Source organism: Alosa sapidissima, chromosome 4, assembly GCF_018492685.1.
Source record: "Alosa sapidissima isolate fAloSap1 chromosome 4, fAloSap1.pri, whole genome shotgun sequence".
In the NCBI taxonomy this organism is placed as follows: Eukaryota; Metazoa; Chordata; class Actinopteri; order Clupeiformes; family Clupeidae; genus Alosa; species Alosa sapidissima.
In genome coordinates this window covers 7,417,909-7,437,960 of record NC_055960.1, presented here as the reverse complement: position 1 = coordinate 7,437,960, position 20,052 = coordinate 7,417,909, and the positions used below count along the sequence as shown (strand labels likewise).

At 43.6% G+C, this 20,052-nt stretch overlaps 1 protein-coding gene across 1 annotated transcript; it reads left to right on the top strand.

Annotated features, from left to right (window-relative positions):
* The first annotated feature begins 871 nt into the window (after positions 1-871).
* On the top strand, positions 872-18,936 carry LOC121707874 (protein phosphatase 1 regulatory subunit 1A-like). The gene is made up of 7 exons (XM_042090775.1): positions 872-1,386; positions 8,799-8,859; positions 13,364-13,401; positions 14,676-14,739; positions 16,013-16,213; positions 17,428-17,538; positions 17,877-18,936. Exons 1-7 carry the CDS (start codon positions 1,306-1,308, stop codon positions 17,933-17,935), a joined length of 615 nt encoding a protein of 204 aa, XP_041946709.1. The 5' UTR covers positions 872-1,305; the 3' UTR covers positions 17,936-18,936.
* Positions 18,937-20,052: the final 1,116 nt, after the last annotated feature.

Below are 20,052 nucleotides of genomic sequence, written 5' to 3'. Positions count from 1 at the left end.
CCCTTATTACACTGTGGTGCCATATTTGATCTATGAGAAATCATAGATTGGTAATTAGGCATTCTAACACCTGTTTAATTACCTGAATAACCAAGCCATGCTTTATTTCTGTGTCGCCTCTTGACTAATGCTTTCTGTACACTCGCATTATTGTAGGGTTGAATTGCTTTTACCAAGTACCACTAATGGAACAAGTAATTGATTGAAAAGTGAGAGCAACACAATCATTTGTACTGGACAGCTCTGCTGCTGAAATGGGATGTGGATACCCTGTCATGGGGGTTCAGTTTCCCTCTGTTGATCTGTCATGGCCACCACAGGAGCCAGCTGACAGCTTAGCAGAGAGATCCTCACGGCTCACTGGCTCTGACTCTTTAGCCTTCTCCGATGCTGGGCAATAAACGTCTCAAAGCAGTCAAGCAACACCACGGCTCCCCCATCAGCTACACTGTTGTGATGCTACTACTCTAGAGTCGCAGTTACTAATAAAGATAAAACACAAGTGAAAGGTACACAAATGAAATTTAATGTCAAATATACTATTTATATAATCTTTTCATAGAAAGACTACTACAATTCTACTTAATGTACTATTAGTAAGATATGACAGAAGAAAAAAAAATGAGAATATGTTTGTTTTGTAGTCAAGAGATGTTTAAAAACACCTGCACTGTGCACAAAACAGGCTCATTAGTAAGGCTGAGAAGAGTTTAAGAGATTCTGAACCACAATTTGCATTAAGTGATACTCCCGATGCCCGCCAGCCAATAGCAAGGCAGAGACAGGGTGAAAAGGAGGAGCTAAGCCAGAGGGGGAGGCAGAGCTGCCGAATGAGAGGATGAGAAATAGAGGGGAGGGGGGCAGCGAAAGAGAGAGAGAGAGAGAGAGAGGGAGCGATAGAGGTGATCAGTAGCTGAATGTCCTTGGCACTGCGCTGAGCTGAGAGAAGAGGAGAGGAGCCAAACAGAGGGAAGGAGGAGTGAGGAGCCGGGAGACTTCATTTAACAAGGGAGGCCGCGCAGGAATCCACCGGGATAAAGAGGAGACGCAATTGTGCCAGACAGCGTGGAATTAGGGGAGACCTGGGAGGACAGAAAGGGAAGAACACAGAACACAGAATCCGCTCACTGCAGCTGCTTCTCTCTCTTCATCACCTCCAGAAAGCCCTCTCCCTCCCCTCTCTCACTCTCACACACCAGCACCACTTGTTTATCTGTCCTCTGCTCACCCCTCTCTCTCTCTTTCTTTCTTTCTTTCTTTCTTTCTGTCATTCTCTCTATACTTCCATCCATTCCTCTTCTTAAAATGGAGACCGGGAGCCCGCGCAAGATTCAATTCACTGTGCCACTCCTCGACTCTCACCTGGACCCGGAGGCAGCTGAACAGGTGAGCTGAGTGTGTGTGTGTGTGTGTGTGTGTGTGTGTGTGTGTGTGTGTGTGTGTGTGTGTGTGTGTGTGTGTGTGTGTCTGAGAGAGAGATACAGAGAGAGAGATAAAGCGAGTGAGAGACAAAAGAGCCCAAGGTATTGTAGGTGTTCAATGCTGATATGACTCACCGTGCACCAGAACCTCATATCTTTTCAAGAGTGCAATTGAGCAAGTGTTTTAATACCATTTGAGTGGATAACGAAATTGTGTGTGCAATTACTGGTTACATCCGCATATCCCCACCACACACACACACACACACACATTGGAGATCACAGTTGTGTCATAAACACTACTCTGGATGCGCTTGCTTGTTGTCACTGCTCCGAGGTTGCTCCGACAGCCTCACAATCCTCCAGGGGCTCTGGGTCAGGCAGCTGTGAGCTGATTTGTTAGTCCATTGTGCTCCCCATGTCTGCGCTGATCTCCTGTCAGACAGGTAGGGTATTATAAAGCTGAAGAAAGTTCTGCAGGGACCACGTGAATAGGATGAGGTGTCCGCCGACAGGATCTTAGCAAAGGAAACATCTGATTGAGTGCAGTTAATGAATTTAACATGAATGAAGTTGCACATTTATAATGAATGAGAGGCTTTAAAAGGTAACATTTACAAGACTCAAGCTATCCCCCTTCCTTCTACTTGGATGACTCAGATCAGATATATGAGATGAGAGGAGATAAAAGATAGATGTTAAAATCCAGAATATGGCTTTTTAAACCTCAACATTAGAAATGCATTTGAGATGTGTAAGATGAACACATACTACGTTCTCACTTAAATCTCTCTTATATTAATATTTGTGAAGTGTGAATGATCCTGGACTGTGCTATATGATAACAAAGAGACACAGTATACTTGGCTATAAAACAGATTGTAATAATGAATGACTGCAACCACTTAACCACTACTTCATGATGGTTGTGCACTGGTGTTCAAGGGAAGCCCGGGGCCAAGGCAAGACAAATGAGCCGCGGAAAACATGTTAGCGACCCCGGTCCTTGGGCAGCGAAACTTAATCCTGGAGTAGCTTCATTGATCCTGCTGTAAATAAACTCAGAAAGAAAACCTCTGGAGACCCCCTCTTTCTCTCCCTCATTTTCCTCCCTCCCTCCCTCTCTCTCTCTCTCTCTCCCTCTCTCCCCCTCTCTCTCTCTCTCTCTCTCTCTCTCTCTCTTACATTCTCCGCGTCAGAGGCAGAGCCCCCACGCAAATGCAGGATGCTGAGTCCATGTGTTGCTGCTGCTGAGAGTTGCTGAGGAGAGGAAAAATGTCAACACCCCGCTTGCTTCTCTACTGGTCATTAAAAAGACACCATCTGCACAATTGTAAAATATGGTCCATCTGGTGCTGATGTTAATACAAGGTCCTTTTGCAAGGGATTGCTACAGTCTTTTAAGCAAATCGAGCAAGTCCCTCCAAATGAAAAGGGGGATAGTGTGTTGATCTTGAGGCCCTTTACTGTATATATTACTGATGAGTGCCATGAAAAGTGCACGGAAGACCTCTCAGCTCTCCCCAGACATTGGGAAGACGAGAGCGCTATTGTAATGTGGAACAAAAGCAGCTCTGCAGAGCTGATTGATTTTGGCCAGAGGATGGGAGGCAAAATTAGCCCATTCCCAGCTTACAGTATGATTGAGGCAGGCTTGTAATGAACTCTTTATCAGCTTTTAATTAGCGCACGGGGACCCAGCAGAGACTATCAATGCCCACAGATCTGACTGTGAGTGTTGCATAGTTCTGATCGATTATCATTCATGTCCATGCTGGGTCTGCTTTTAGTGGATTAGCATTACTTCACCGCCCTGGTGCATTAATTGTTTTTGTTTGTTTTTTGTTTGTTTCTGGGCTTATTTTGATATTTGGAACATCCTCTTATCTAAAGCAGAGCAGAGAACAGTGAGTTCTCTGCTTTAATTATGCATTAATTATGAGAAAGATCAAGCTCTGATGGCAGCTTTGCTAGCCTGCTGCACCGCGCTCTCTGCAGAAGCTGGGCGCTGCTGTCTCTTCTGGCCAGTTTGAATCTGTGTCCTGTGTCTCACCAGAAGAAATCTAGTTTTTGGCTCCCCAAGGTGTCTTAGCTTCACTGGGCACAAGCTGCCTAACCAGGGATCCTCAGGAGAACCTTGGTTCCTTGCCAGACCATTTTTTGTCGGGATTTGTAATTCATGTTTGTGAGTGTGTGTGTGCGTGTGCGTGTGCGTGTGCATGTGTGTCTGTGTGTGTGTGTGTGTGTGTGTGTGTGTGTGTGTGTGTGTGTGTGTGTGTGCGTGTGCATGTGCGTGTGTGCGTGTGTCTGTGTGTGTGTGTGTGTGTGTGTGTGTGTGTGTGTGTGTGTGTGTGTGTGTGTCTGTCTGTGTGTATGTGTGTGTGTGTGTGTGTGTGTGTACTGAGGCATCACGCCACCACTGTTCACCCCACTGCTTAGGTGTTAGGAGTGCAGTAGCGGGGTGCCTTGGACCATCCATCATCCCCTGCTGTACTACGGCCTCCTGACAGCCCACCCAGCAAGTGGACAGCACCTCGGCAGCACTGCCTGTCAGAGTGGCCTCGCTCTGGGGGAGAGTGCTCTCTATCAGACCCTACCACTCTGGGAACGGGCCCCTCTTAATACGCTGGCTGTCCACCTTAAACCTGTAAAGCGGAACAAGAAGATATACTTGTTATCCCCACAGGATGGGTCTATCTGTCTTAAGCACTAGTGTTAGATGCCCAGTATAAAATGGAGCATTTATAAGCTGATTTACAATAATATAATGTCAAGTTTTCTTTCATTACAATTCAGGTGGATTGGATCCAAAAATACTGCATTTTACAATCTGCCTTCAAAATGTACAATTTGCATTTTATAATGAACATGTATACAGATAACATCATGGTTTGATATTTCATAACCAAGTCATCATAGCAGTAATGAATGAGTAATGAATGGGCTGAAGACTTCAGCGTGTGCTGATGATTTATTTCCACTCCCACTTCCACTCACAGATTTAAATCACTCTTTTTACTCAGATATGATTATTATTGGTGGAGTGGAACAGACTATCTCAATCTACTGTACATGTTTTGCTGATCTTCTGAAGTAGTTCGATTAGCATCACATTCTGGTGTCTTAAATTGTTCCTCAAAGATGTTTTGTGTAGATTTCACACATGGTCCAAATAGTGGAAATCATATACTGTATTGTGGTCTTTCTGTACAGTCCATCACCGATCAATCATACAGCCACAATGTAATTAGGTCATCAAGGTCATTCAGCGCATTTAGCATGCCCTGTAAATACATAGCCACACTTGCTTGTTCATGATCTAAAGAAGGTCATGTTTCAGATTAAGTGGTTTCTGTAAGAGTAACTTTACATTGGACCCCTGTGGAAACGCTGTTATAACATGAGCAGTGAAGAGGATTATCTGCCTCCCTTGAGCAGTCAGGCAGAAGGAAAACGCATCACCATGATGTTCAAAAGCGCAGGTTCAGTTCTCATGGTGCTGCGGTGGAGTAATGGTGACAAAAAACTACTGCACACACACACACACACACACACACACACACACACACACACACACACACACACACACACACACACTATGATGTTTGTACATCCAGCAACACCCAGCTGCACTAAACACCCAGTCTGATGCTCGGGGGAGTTGTGCATCACATGACCAAGATCACTGAGATAAAAAAGACCGGGCGGGTTTTCTTGGCACTTGCCACTGAAGTAAAACAGATGGAAGCTTTGAGAGGGGCAGGGTGCCTTCACAGCAGGAGCCTCTGAAAAAACTCAGCTCTTTATTGGCTTCATCTTACACTTCTGAATGAAAAGCAACATATTCCGCTCAGTTCAGTAAACAACAAAATGATGAAAACATATTGGGATGGAAAAAAACCTACAGTCCATGCAGAGAGAGGAGAGTTTTTGTGAGAGATATAGTTCACTTCTCTACTTTATTTCATGTTTAATTCATTTGAAATGAATGTGCTCTCAGAGTGACCAGGACTGACCTCACAGGTTGCATTGTGCTCAGTGCATAAGACTAGTCTCTGGAGGAGACACTGCAATTCAAATGGAGGATTCTTTCCTGCTGGCCATTCCTCTGCTGGAGAGTGGGAGGCAGTGGCTCTTTGTTGCAAGAATGCAGCAGTGCATTTCTAAGCAGAGTGGGCAGACAAGCCCCGAGCTTACAAAGCCAAACCCATGGGGCTAAGATTTGTGTGTGTGTGTGTGTGTGTGTGTGTGTGTGTGTGTGTGTGTGTGTGTGTGTGTGTGTGTGTGTGTGTGTGTGTGTATTTGTGCGTTTGTGTGTGTGGGTGTGGTGTGTGTGTGTGTGGTGTGTGTGTGTATTTGTGCGTTTGTGTGTGTGTGTGTGTGTGTGTGTGTGTGTGTGTGTGTGTGTGTGTGTGTGTGTGAGTGAGTGAGTGAGTGAGTGTGTATTTGTATTTGTCTGCACGTCTTTTTGTGTCAGTTTTGCCAGCGTCAATGATTGCATTATAATTGATGTAGAAATGACTGTGAAATGTCAAGCAAATCTGACTATTTGAAGACTGTGTGTGTGTGTGTAAGCCAATAGGTCTGGACTATCAAGCACGCTTGCCTTGCCCCTCCTACATAAACAGTAAGAAAAGGAGATCAGAGGAGTTCAGCAGTATCTTTTCTTTACAATGTCATGCTATAAATGAGCCTGTAGGTGAGGTTGTGGTACCGTTTTGTACAGCAAATCAGATTGGCATCTTAGAAAGCTCCTTCCAGGGGAATAACAGCACCCCCACAACTATAACCAAGGCAAGGATGCCTCCATCTTTATCAGTACAATTGCCATCATTGCGATGGATTATCACAATACTGTGGAAAACAGGCAGAACAAGTCTACCCTGCAGACACAGAAATCAACTTGCTAGCCAAAATGATCATTGCAGGAAAAAGAAGGAGAAAGAATGGGCCTTCAGACCATCTCCTTCACTAAGGAGAAAGAATGGGCCTTCAGACCATTGCAACACAACAACTCACAAGACACATCTATTGCTGTCCATTCCACCTCAGTGCAGAAGAAGATGCAATGATACAGTACGCTTCTCTGTCAGGAAGTGAGGCTGATCACTTTGTGTGTTTCAGTGTGAAACTAGGACAGTTGCATCATTCTGCATAAGGGCCATATTGCACTCTGAGTCAGTGGTAGGAAAGGGGGTTTTGAACTCCGCCTGTCTCTCTCGGAGTCTGGCTATCGTAGGGGCGAGGAGCCAGGTCCACCGCCCTCTGAATACTCAATTAGTTTCATCAACGAGGCCAGGGACAAAAGGAGATGCACTCCTCTTCCTGGAGAAGCCCTTGTTAAGAGGCAATTCTAAAGGAGGAGAGGAAATAGCTTCGGCTTTGTTTGTTCACACACAGGGCTCACACTGTGTGGGGCATGCTGCAGAGTTTAGTTAATGAAGCTCTCTTGTGCATGTGTCTTACCGAGAGCATGATGCAGCCTGAGAGAGTGATCCACAGATGTGTGAAGGAAAACAAAATTGCATATTGCACTGCATCAAGGAGGGAGGGGGGGGTTGATACAAACCAATATCCTGACTGCAGTTGTGAAGAACTCCTGAGAGGTTATATGAGGATGGAGCACTTGTATCTGTCTCTGTTGGCAGATGCAGGTGAGCATCAGAAAAATGTGCTGTAATGTCCACAATCGTTGTTATGACACATAAATGCTCACTGACTCACTGGTTTCTAGTGTGTTTGTTCGTAGCCGCATAGACTGTAACAGCAGGTGAAATTACAATAGAGTCAATTGAGGTTATGCACTGTGTGAACAAAGATGATGCAAGGTGTCTCCTTTTACAAATTGCCCAATGTAACATGACAACTGTCCAAGTTTCCAAGATGTCAAAAGTAAACTGCTGCATATCTCTTTCTCCTCGCCATATGGTGAAAGACAAATTATGCAAATGGGGGGGGAACTTTTGGAGGTTTTGGAATGACTGTTGACTTGTGGAAGCATAGGCCTACTGTAAGACTTTGGCAGCCTCAGTCTGCAGTGTGTTCACATTTTTTGAGATACTGTAGAAGTGACACTTTGCAGTAACATCCAAAGGTTTACTTTTTGGTGTCAGACAGTTATGATTGGTAGGGTAATATAGGGTAAGTGAATCAAGATCAACTTTGATAGCATCTCTCTGTATCTGCTATGTGTGAAGAGTTCTGCAGTTGTATCAGCATTGTCAATCTCAGTGAAGCACCATAATGTGCCAGCACAGGAATAATACTGTGTATGTCACGCCATCTGAAGGTGCCCGTGTAGTGAGAGATCGTGTCATTGTTTAAACACTCGAGCTGTGAGAGCCTGAGTCAGTCTGGGAGAGGTTACACGAGGCTACGCTAACACTCGGAGGTGATCTGAGGCTGCATGTCCTATGCGAGCGAGCAGCACGTGTAAGCGAATCCTGATGGAAGGTAGGAGAGAGCACGCACACACACACACACACACTGGTCTTGGCTTGCTCTGTCTGCAGGGGGAGGCCGACCGGCCCCCTGACTGAGTTTCAGCTTGGCTCAGCAGCCCGACCCGAGTCCGACAACAACGCCAGCCAGCCAGCGGAGCACAAACACACACACACAGTCAGTTCAAGGTGCTCCGCCACAATGCTACCGGGTGATTGGAAGTGTAGACTAGAACTAATGCTCACTCTCTGATTCCTGTGTGTGTGTGTGTGTGTGTGTGTACGCCATTTGGGGGAATCTGAAGGATTTATTGTTTGGTATTGCCCCTTATAACTGCATTATCATGTGCTAATAGATTATTCTCTGTGGTCTTAGCTGCTGGCTCTTTAAAGGCAGTAGCCATTAGGCTTGTATTTCGGAAAGGTCTGCATGTGCAAACACATCCACACACTTGCTATCAGCTGCAAAAGAGAAAAATGCCCAAGCTAACCTTTTAGTAGAACATACTGAGGATTGCACCTTTTACATGAGCAAGACAACGTAGGCCTTAGGCCATGGCTATGTTCAGGGTCTATTGGGACACTGTGTTTGTGCTGGTAATATCACCTTTAGTACATCAGAAGCAAGTACTCAGTAAAGATTTAGGCAAAGATAGCCAGCAACTTTTCTGTTATTGAGTGTATGGATTAGATCAAGCTTGTGCCGGTATACCACAAGGAGAGTTCTATACCCCTACCAGGTAAACTCTGTTGTATGCCATCAATGGAGAGCAAGGAAACACTTCTTTTTGTTATATCAACCAAGTCAAATATGTCGGCATGTGATATCTGGGTCTTTGTGATTCTGTTCCCTAACAGTAGATTGAAGATTAGATTTGCAAGTTTAATAACAATGCATGAACTGATAGCCATTGCTTTTCTGTTCTCCATTCTGCAGATCAGGAGAAGAAGGCCGACCCCTGCCACTTTAGTGGCCTCCAGTGACCAATCGTCACCAGGTACGACACCGCTTTGTCTCATTACTGCATTCCTTTATGCTTTGTGTTCTATCTCTCCTACGCATTGTGCCTGGACATATTGTAGAGATCTAGAAGCAGTGGGAGACAATCAAACTTCTGAGTATTATGAGGAGCTTCTTAGCTCGTCTTTCAGATAACAAAACACAAATGTTCCATTGCTCAGTGTTTGACTGAATGTTATTCCATTGAGTGCTATTCCACTTCAGTTTCAAACGAGCTGTTAATATTGGTGTGTGCTGAATACAGATGTCTGCTTGCTTTCATCAGTATTGCTATTTTGTGTGCAAAGTTGCTTTGGACAGGCATGCTTGATTTTTTTTACCAAATAATAAAAAAGCAAAAGCTGTCCTCACAGCAGGCTTATTTTTACACTCTCTTTGTGACTCATTCAGTGCAAGTCCCTGAATGCCTAGTCCTTTAACAAGCATCAAAGGAACTGAGACCTTTTCCAGGGGTGTGTTATTGGATGATCTCTACTTTGCGCTGGTGTGTTATTGGATGATCTTCTCTCCCGTGTATTCCACTTTAGTTCCTGTCTTCTGATCGGTGCATGCATCAGCGTCATACCCTCTCTTGTTATGGTTCAACCACAATACACGCTTCCTCCTTTACATCCAGATCTTTCTCCACAGTTCCCACCCTTATGTGCATGGGGGAGCAACTGACTCACTAGGGATTATGGGAATTGTAGGCTACGCTGAATTTCCCCTATTTTTATTCTGGTTTTGTTTTCACAGTGACCATAAAACACCAAGGGAGAGTCTTAGTCATGCTTATTAGTATTCTTTTGGTATTTATATCTTTGTCTTTGTTCTTCTTATATGCTTTTTAGAGTGTTGTTTGTTGAATTGTATGGAGAAAAGGCCTAATTATATTTTAATTGCGCACATCCAGCAACCCTGCTGTGTCCCTGGTGTTTTCAGCATCTCGAATCAGGCAGTTCAGATTAATTCTAAAATGCTATACATGGTCTAAGATATTCTCTGGGCCGGTTCGGATTAGTGTTGTGTATGAGGCCTGTATGTGTGTGTGTGTGTGTGTGTGTGTGTGTGTGTGTGTGTGTGTGAGTGTGTGTGAGTGTGTGAGTGTGTGAGTGAGAGTGTGTTTGTGTGATTGCTTGTACTTTCCAATGTTCTGCTGCCTTGCTTATTTCAGTGAGAGAGAGATGGATCTGTTAAACAGTGTTACGAAAACAGAGAGGAGGTCGCATAATCTGTCCCCAATCCATCTACAGTATGAAGCAAGATGGATCAGACTACACAGGAGAAAGGACGCAGCCAGCCAGACAAACACATAGACAGAGACAGACACACAGAGAGAGACAGGAAGAGAAATAATTGCCAAGAAATAAATACAGAGAAATAATTATGAGTAAAAGGCAGATAAAGGCAGAGCTGGCTTGAAAGAGTACACACAAAGGAGAAGAGGCTTTAAACAGTGTGTGTGTGTGTGTGTGTGTGTGTGTGTGTGTGTGTGTGTGTGTGTGTGTGTGTGTGTGTGTGTGTGTGTGTGTGTGATAGAGAGAGAGAGAGCTCTCAGTGGAGAGGTGCGGAGAGAGGGATGGTGCAGTGACGTGCCCCGGCAGACAGTTTGTTACATTATTTAACAGTCGGCAGATTACTCAGGCCCTGCTCCCATCCTGCCCCAGATATTTCACTGGCACATCACAGAATTCCTCTCTCTCCCTATCACCCACATGCATGCACACACACACACACACACACAAACATGCGCGTGCACACACACACACACACACACAAACATGCGTGCACACACACACACACACACACACACACACTCATATAGATATGATCACACACTTTCCAGAGATGTATCCTTTACACTCCTATTGTCTGCCATCCTTGATCATAGCACACACACACACACACACACACACACACACACACACACACACACACACACACACACACACACACACACACACACACACACACACACCCTCTTGCCAGACATCTTTCTAATCTGTCTCTCTCACCTTCATCATGGGCTTCTCACATGTACTCTCTCACACACACTCATGCACACACTTGTGCAGTACACACACACTCATGGGCACACAGGAGGAGGCATGATGATGAGATAGTACATTCAGTTACCTGCATTAACACTTAACTTAGTTAACTTAGTGTGTGTGTGTGTGTGTGTGTGTGTGTGTGTGTGTGTGTCTGTGTGTCTGTGTGTGTGTGTGTGTGTGTGTGTGTGTGTGTGTGTGTGTGTGTGTTTGTGTTTGTGTGTGTGTGTGTGTGTGTGTGTGTGTGTGTGTGTGTGTGTGTGTGTGTTTGTGTGTGTGTGTGTGTGTGTGTGTGTTTCAAGTACAGCAACATCAAAGTGTGGTATAAACACAGATTTAGAGAGGAGATTGCCAAATTTCAATTATTCTCAGCAGATGAAAAAAAAGATTAAACCAAAACATGATGATCCTTATTACTCAGTGCAGGACTGCAGGTGAAGTTCTGTACAGCGCCTGCCTGTAATTATCTTGATGGATCAGCCAAGAAATCTCTATTGCGAGAGTGGCGGTATGAGATTGGAATGGTATATTTGTCCGATATAGTCAATTTGAATAAATTCCATTAGCATAGTGCTACTCACTTGAACAAAGTCAGGAGGGTCAAAGGAATGTGTATGTGTGTGTGGTGTGCATGTGTGTGTGTCTGTATGTGTGTGTATGAGCATGCTACGGAAGTGTGTATAGTGTGTGTATAGTCAAGTGCATGTGAGTGTGTGTGAGAGAATGCCTGTATGTGTACGTGTGTGTGTGTGCATCTGTGTGTGTTTGTGTGTCTGTGTCTGTGTGTGTCTGTCTCTGTCTTATGTCTGTGTGTGTGTGAGTGTGTGTGTGTGTGTGTGTGCGTGCGTGCATGTGTGCGTGTGTGTTTGTGTGTCTGTGTGTGTGTGACTGTCTCTGTCTGTCTCTGTTGTATGTCTATGTGTGTGTGTGTGTGTGTGTGTGTGTGTGTGTGTGTGTGTGTGTTTGTGTGTGTGTGAACTTCAGTGTTTCATACTTGGGGTAGTCTGCAGTCTCTATCTGCCTTAATCACTGTCTGTCGTCCCTGTGTCATCCTGTCCTCTGGCATCACGATGAAATCACAGATGACAGTCAGTGCCGACGTCTCAATACCTCAGCGCTCCTCTCCACCGGCGAGGCAGAGTGACTGGCACAGCTCAGCTCAGCTCACACATCTTCATCTCCACATGGACACTGACAGATTGAGGCAGGCATTTCCATTTGCAAGGAATGAGTGTGAAATCCCAGCAACAATACAAATACAATGACTCAGCGTTTTAATATAAATGAAATACTTGTATTGTTCTCTTGGAACATTAACAATGAGCACTTGCATGTTTTTATTTTGAGGTGGTCAGTACCATTGGACAGGTTTAGTGTCACACCCACCCACATGTTGCTGGTGCTTCTGTCTGCTCTACTGACTGTACCAGTGGCTGTGAACAGGGGGCGGGGATGAGGGGGGGGGGCATGAAAGGTATCACACCACCATGCTAAATGTTGAGCAGAGTTCTTACACAAACGTTACACACACATTAACACTGGGCACTTATACTAATACTTGGTGTCTGGGGGTGGACGGGTATGGGGGATAGGTTGCCAGGCAACAAGGTGGTGGTGTCCTGGTAAAAAGAAAAAGGTTGAAAGGCTCTGAGATGGCAAAGAGTTCAGGGGCCGGACTATCGACCCCTGCGGGTTAACTGTACTCTTGATAAATCGATCCCCTCTTATGGCCATTCGCTGTTCCAGCACTGTTAGCATGTATGTATGTATGTTGTCTTCTTTCCATTCCATACCATTTTACATTGATTATAGAGTTGATTTGCTATTGCACTTCCTGGTCCAGTTCCATTAGTATTCCGGTGTTTTGGGCAGCCATTACGGCTGTCGGTCGGCCCCTGGGCAGCGCTCCTCGGGTTGTGTGGATATGTGTGTGTGTGTGTGTGTGTGTGGCTCCCCTGGGGTTCTGTGGGTACTGCTCCCACTGCCGCTGCCATTGCTGTTGCCGACGGAGACAGATGTCTAGAGGGGGCATGGGGCATTAAACAGTCTGGGTGGCTGCAAGGTCACCTCAGTGGTGAGAGGAGAGGAGTTGGCAGCAGCACCCTACGGCTGCCCGACAGCTCAGCACTCAGGGGAGCGCATAGGGGACTCTCTAAGGACTGTTCCTGTGAAATGGGTGTTTGTGTATGAGTAAGTGCGTGTGTGTCTGTCTGTGTGTGTGTGTGTGTGTGTGTGCTGTAGCTGTGGCTGTGTGTGTGTAAAAAGAGTAAAAGGGCGTAGATGTGTGTGTGTGCATGTGTGTGTCTGTATTACATATCAGCACATGAAATTGATGCTGGTATATCTCATCCTTTTAAATGTAATCCGTTTTAAGGTAAATGTAATGACATGCATTTTACCCAACCCATGTACTTGCCATTTATGTTCATGTGTGTTTTTTTTTCTTTACAGAGATTGACGAAGACCGTCTTCCCAACCAGCTGTACAAGGTAAAATCATATAATCCTAATCTCATTACCACTAAGAGCCCATTATACCTGCCCTGCGCAGAGTCTGAATGCCAGATGTTGACTTCATGAACTCAACAAGCTATCAAGCCAACTTTACAAGCCATCAGGATGTCATATACTGTACAGGCATATGATAACCTATAAACCTTTTACATTCTTTAGTATCCTCTCTTTTGAGGTTGATTTCCATTTTGTTTTTCATGGGAGTTACAGGAAATTACATTTTGTTTTTCATGGGAGTTAAGGGAAATTATGCTTTGCCATAATTGACGGCCACCCCTACATGTCTCAGCTGTAGGAAGCTGATTGAATAGAAACACTTGATTGCTCATAATTGGAACCTCTGATTACTGTTAGTTACACATAGAGTTTGGGTGCTCAAACAACAACAACAGGTGACAACAACAATACACAGACTCTGCTCTGACAAGAGCTCTGTACAGCAGTGTTACAGTTTATCTCGATTGCTTTGACCTGCTTAAAGAAACTGGGATCCACTTGGTCTTCATTAGGTGATCTTCTTTGCACAGCATAAGTCATCTCTTGCAAATGTGCTCACACATTTTCATTGGGTTCACACATTTCTCACACCCTTTTGCAAAACAGTTAACACAGATGTCATTCAAAGACCCAAATGATTGGTTTCCCTGTCCTAAACAAAACATCTATTCTGCACCTATCTATCTATGATACACCTGTGTGAATTGCCTTTGCACAATTCTTCAATCAGTAATCATTCATTATCCATAACAGATACCATGTCTGTTCTGTTGCTATTCGCAGAGTACAGAGTATGGATCTCAGGCACATTTAGAAAAAGTTCTGTATTGCCTATTTGGTGAAGAAAACAGTACAAAAGCTGACAAGTCCAGGTGTGACAAATTGTAGTTCAATGAAAATCTTTACATGCTGTAGGTCTTACATGTCAATGACAGTTCCATCTTTGGAGGAATGAATACAGTTTCATTTGTATTCAATACATTTTGTCTTTTTACAGTGTTTCTGATACCAGTACAATGAGAAAGAAATGGCAGACATAGCAAAAATGGCTGAAGGCTGAAACTCTTCATTTTAAGAACTATGTTTTGCATTTTGTTGTCCAGTGTGTAATGATTGATTGAAGTCACGCAGTGATTTGACTACAAGATGTGTCACTTTTATCTTGTAATTGTAACATGTAAGCATGGCCATATGTGTTTACTTCTCTGTAAATGCTGAAATGTTGTAGAAATGTTGGTTGTATGTTTTCACAGCAAGCCTTGTTGAATTCCCCCAGGCAGAGGAGGAAGGGGGCACGAGGGAATCCTACCATGAAAGGTGAGGCACTCCAGTAAAGCTCCCTGCCTTGTGGCTCAGAGCACTGAGTCTATTAATGAACACATCTTGCGGCTTCGCACAGCATAAGAGCATCAAACTGATATATTAATCAGCGCTTGCTGGTGACAGTAGAGGTTCGCTGTGTTGATTTGCTCTACACCAGGCCTCCCAGTGTTGCTGGGGTTTGATGCATAACAGCACACAAACAACAAGCTAAGAACAAACAAGCCATCTATCATCTGTGTCTACAACGACACAGCAGTGAAGCTGTGCTCATGGGGCCATGACAGTTTACGTTCCATTAGTAAATAACTAGTTTGCTGTGTCTAGCCAAGCTCCACCTTTGGGTTCCATAGTACCACCACCGAAGATGGTGCTTTGTATTGCTATACTGGTACCAGCATTCAACTGCATCTGTTCTCTAAGAACGATGAACATAGTGATCTAGTGCACCACTGAACTGAATGAGTACCTGATAAAAAAAGCATATATTGGATGCAATCCAAAAGGATTTAGATGTGTTGTCCCCTTACATAAAATGGTTTGATTGCACATGATCAGTGGAACTGAGTAAATTGCCATGATATTTCAAAATGGATGCCCTCTGCACTAGGTTACCTCCCTCCCTCCTCCTTGAGTAGTCTGTTCATCTGGCACAATTTGAGATAGCACTGCAAAGTCTGTGGAGACAGTGAGAGGCAGTATTCTATGTAATTTATCTGAGAGGGAGACATGATAGATTCATTTTAGTACACTGATCTATGTTGCACCTAAATGCTTAGAAACAAGACAAGAAAAACTGTCCATTACCAATATCACTATTTTATTCTGCAAACCAGTTTTTTTTTTTTTATTCAAAGCAACACTTTAGCAAAAAGGTTAATACATTTCTTTATATCTTTGATACAGTTATGTTTTTGAAAATGTCCTTGTGTATGTCTCTCCATTATTTAATACTGTTGTAACCCCGATCTCTGTGAAGAGTGAGTTGCACCATGAAACCTAATCTTTCTAGTGTAGTAGATTCTTTGCATGAAACACATAATACATTAGCAAAACATGACAAATGCATTACACACTCCTATAAACCCTGCAAAACACACACACACACCCACCAGGAACTGAAGCTCTGCAAAATACACACACACACACACACACACACACTTTTATATGTAGACACTCTTTGTGAATACCAATCTTTGTGAATACCATACAGTTGTTTCAGTGTACAGTAATATGTGTGTGTGTGTGCGTGTGTGTGTGTATTTTGCAGAGCTTCAGTTCCTGGTGGAGCACCACCTGTATCGGCAGCAGCAGGGGGCTGACGAGTGCTCCTCAGAGAGCTGTCTTTCGGACCGGCCCAGCCCTGATGCCACGCCCGCCGGAGAGGAGCTGCCCGAGGACGAGGAGGCCTGGAGCACCGGGGACAACGCCACCAGCGAGGCCTTCGAGAAGCTGCGCTGCCAGATGGAGGGTGAGGAGATGGAGCCAGAGGAGGAGGAAGAGAGAGAGAGATAGAGAGAGGAAGAGGAGCTAGAAGAGAGAAAGAAAGAGGAGAGAGAGAGAGGAGGTGGAGAGAGAGAGGAGAAGAATGAGGAAGACAAGGGAGAGGAGAAGGAGGAGGAAGAGAGAGAGAGAGAAGGAAAAGGGAGAAGAGGAGAGAGAGAAAAGGGAGGAGGGAGATGGAGAGGTGGAGTAGGATGAGGGAGAGGAGAAGGAGGAGGAAGATGGAGAGGGAGAGAAGGAGGAGAATGAGGGGAACATGAAGAGAAGAAAGAGTAGGAAGAAAAGAGAGGGAATACTGAAATGAGAATAAGAGTGTGTGTTCACCTCTATTATACTCCGGATGCATTTGTACTGTAGGTGCACTGCAGAATGGTCCATTCCTTTGAAAGAACTGCTCATCCTTCCTCCCCATTGAGAAGGGCGAAAATGGTGAATAGAAAGGAGGAGAGGAAAGAGTGAACATGATGGAGACGAGAGAGAGAGAGAGAGAGAGAGAGAGAGAGTGTGTGTGTGTGTGTGTGTGTGTGTTAGAGAGAGTAATGAGGAAAACATATAGTAGACAAGATAGAGAATCAAGGTCATGGCAGGCAAAGCCCTGGAAGACACAGCAGAAAAGGAGAGGGGAGAATAGAGAGAAAGAGAGAGAGAGGGATCAAGAAAAACACATCTAATGGAGCAATGCCTTGGCAGCCTCTCAGATAAGAGTGTGCCAGCTGATTCAATTTGGCCCTGGTAACAGATAGAGAGAGCTGTGGCAGAAATGGCCCCTGTTGTAGCAGGACAGAAAAGACAGTAGTTACAACCAGCATATTCTTTGCCTCCACTCAAAGCGCTTTCTTTGTCAACACATGATAGTTGAACATGATTATGTGCCATGGCAGATGCAGAAAGCATTCAATCAGACTGTAGAAATTGTGTTGGCAAATTCCATCATCAGCTTTATCTGAGAAATAATTTCCCAAACACATATTGGGGCTGAAGAAAAATGGAATACCGGATAAACAAATCGTGACAATCCAAGGTGAAAAGGAATAAAACTATATAACAGGGGCAATTGTTTACAGATTTACAATTCATCTAGTTTTCCATTACCCTATGAATTCTCTTTGAACTAGAAAGCCGTGATTTGTTGCATAAAACACAGAAAGATCTCGTTTTTTTCTGGTGATTGTTTTCTTGCAGAGTTTTCACGGGAGAGCCTAGAGGCTGCTGGGGGTATGGAGCTTCCTCTGTCAAAGGAAGAAGTGGTCCCTTCTGTCTCCACGGCAACGTCAACACAAAACACGCAACCAGGTAAATTCTTGTATCACTTTTGGTGAGTAGGGAGTAAACTGATCTGGGAAAAATGTTCAAAGCTCTGATGTGATAATGTGTTGACCTACATATTTTCACACATTTGAATGCAATCCTCTGTTAAAAAAAAAAAAAAGAGTTGCACTCTGTGAGAATCAAAATGTGTCCCAGTTTCTGTTGCATCCCTTTGAGAGATGAGAGAGAGAGAGAGAGAGAGAGAGAGACATCAACCTGTATTTTCCTTGTTTTCCAACACTTTCATTCTTGCTCCTTTGTTGTCCTCTGCATTTTTATTTTAATGTAATGCACATGTTTGTGTCTGTATTCTCTATCCGCAGACAGCACTGCATCAGCATCTGAGGTGACGCAGAAAACCAGTGTGGAAAAGAAGCAGTAGGGTCATTAGGAAGATGCCATTCTGTTCGGATGGAAGCAACCCATTAAGATGGGATCTTTTTTGACTCCAGTTTTGCCTTACCAGAATTGGAGGAAGAAACCATAATGGCATTTATTTCTTGTTTGTCACGTTTGTTTCCAGTTTTGACAGTTGGTTTATTTATTTATATTTTCTTTTTTGTTGTATATGTTGTATATCACTTATTTACTGTAAGTAAAATTGTCAAGCCTTGAAAAACAGGGTATAATTAATATTCTTAAATATTTATTTTGACACACTGACTTTGTTGTTTTATGTGCATCACCTTATTTTCTGCCAGATGTTAAAATTTGGTCAAATAGACGTTAAAATGTTTAACCTTAAACAATAGTATTGAGTTTATTTTCCGACAATTGTCATATTGAATTTATTTTGCAGGAAATGTTGATTTCTTAAAATTCTGTCCATTTTAAATCCACGCTTGCAAACATGCAATATCACTACATCTCAGAGTCAATCCACTGTACCTGCTGTCTGTCATTTACACAAGGGGGTAGGGCCTGATTTAGATTTCAGGACCTGATTTAGATCTAACAGGAGTCCAGCACACCAGATATCCATTTCTAGCAAACCCCTGATTTATAGTTTAATTCCTGTGTTCATCCTAGCCCACCAGTTATTATCAACTACAATTGGCCCATAGGGCCATCCTTTGTTGTTTGGGGTCCCGCGCATCCTCAGTCAAATGCAATCATAAGGCCACAGGCTCAGTAAGTACTGTAAACCTTTCTCTTTAAGCTGAGGCGAGACTACCTGATAAAAAAAATACAACACTGAATGCATTTCTGGATGACTAAAACCATTTAAGAATTAAAGTATGTTTTTGAACCTTTTTATCGAGTAAAACATTGTCTATAATAAACGTTGGGTGATTTGAAATGGTAGTATTATTGCTGTTATGAGGGAGCCAAATTGCTTTTCTCACATCACACCAAAAAAGGGGGACAGGTTTCATAACGACACGCTCATGAGGATGGAGAACACTGCTCGAAATTTACTTTTTAAGTCAATCTAATGCAGAGGCTCCAAAAATATGAGGTGGGGGGGGGGGGGGGGCTGATCAGTTATAGAAAGGGAGGGTGGAATGAGAATCCTGAGCAACCTGCTGGAAAACAGGGTGGCAGTGCTCTTACCTCATATGAGGTTTTCACAGAGATGGATCAATCGCCCTGACATTCTCACCTCTACTTTACATAGGGGAAAGCCATAGAGTAGACCATAACATATGATGTATTTTGTCACCCTGTCCTTGTGATGTGGCATTTGTATTGCATCACTGACCATAGTGCTGTGCAAGGGTCAAGCAGTCTTAAAATAGAAGCTAGGTATATAAATTATTCAACACACAATGAGCAGTGAGCATAAAACAGGATGGACATAAATATTTCACAATATAACTAGCAGTATATGGCCTTATCTTTATACACACAATGCACTGTGGTTAAAATAAGATCAGTGGAATTTATGTTTTACATTACCTTATAACATAACAAACTGCTTACTGCCAAAAGGTTAATATTAGTTAAAGAAATGTTTACCATGTCCTACCAGGCAAAAGAAAGATAATTTCTTACGCTTTTATATAATGTTGGTGGTTCCAGTGGTGTAAAATATAGATGCACAAAGTACCTTTCCTGATGTGAATTTCTAAATGGAGTCCAATCTCTATTCTACTGTACATCCCCTCCTACTGGAGGAGGAAAGGAGCACAGCAGACCTTTGGCTTCTCAGCTGGTAGTGTTTGAAATGAGGACAGGAGGAAGAGAGCCGGATACAAATCTAAAGAAAACAAGTCAAACTGATGGCCTGAAAGAGTCAGAGCAGAGGGAGAACAGAACACATTGATTTCATTGATCACACGCTGACCTTTTCTTGCCTTTGCAGTTTGATTGGACACATCTTGGAACAAAGTGGAAAAATCAAAACGTAATCTGCAGCAGGTGGAGTTCAATCAGCTCCTGGTAAAATAACAACATTTTTTTTTTTTTAGACTATTTAGATAATAATTATAGGCAACTACAACGTCATTGTGAAAAAAAAACACTTTGTTCTTCATCTTGTCAGAGATAAGAGTAGTA

Excerpts from the sequence above, each read along its gene's own strand:
- LOC121707874 (XM_042090775.1), top strand. The coding sequence starts at position 1,306 with ATGGAGACCGGGAGCCCGCGCAAGATTCAATTCACTGTGCCACTCCTC. Across the intron at positions 8,860-13,363 it reads CAGTGACCAATCGTCACCAG|AGATTGACGAAGACCGTCTT; the intron begins GTACGACACCGC and ends TTTTCTTTACAG. Across the intron at positions 13,402-14,675 it reads TTCCCAACCAGCTGTACAAG|CAAGCCTTGTTGAATTCCCC; the intron begins GTAAAATCATAT and ends ATGTTTTCACAG.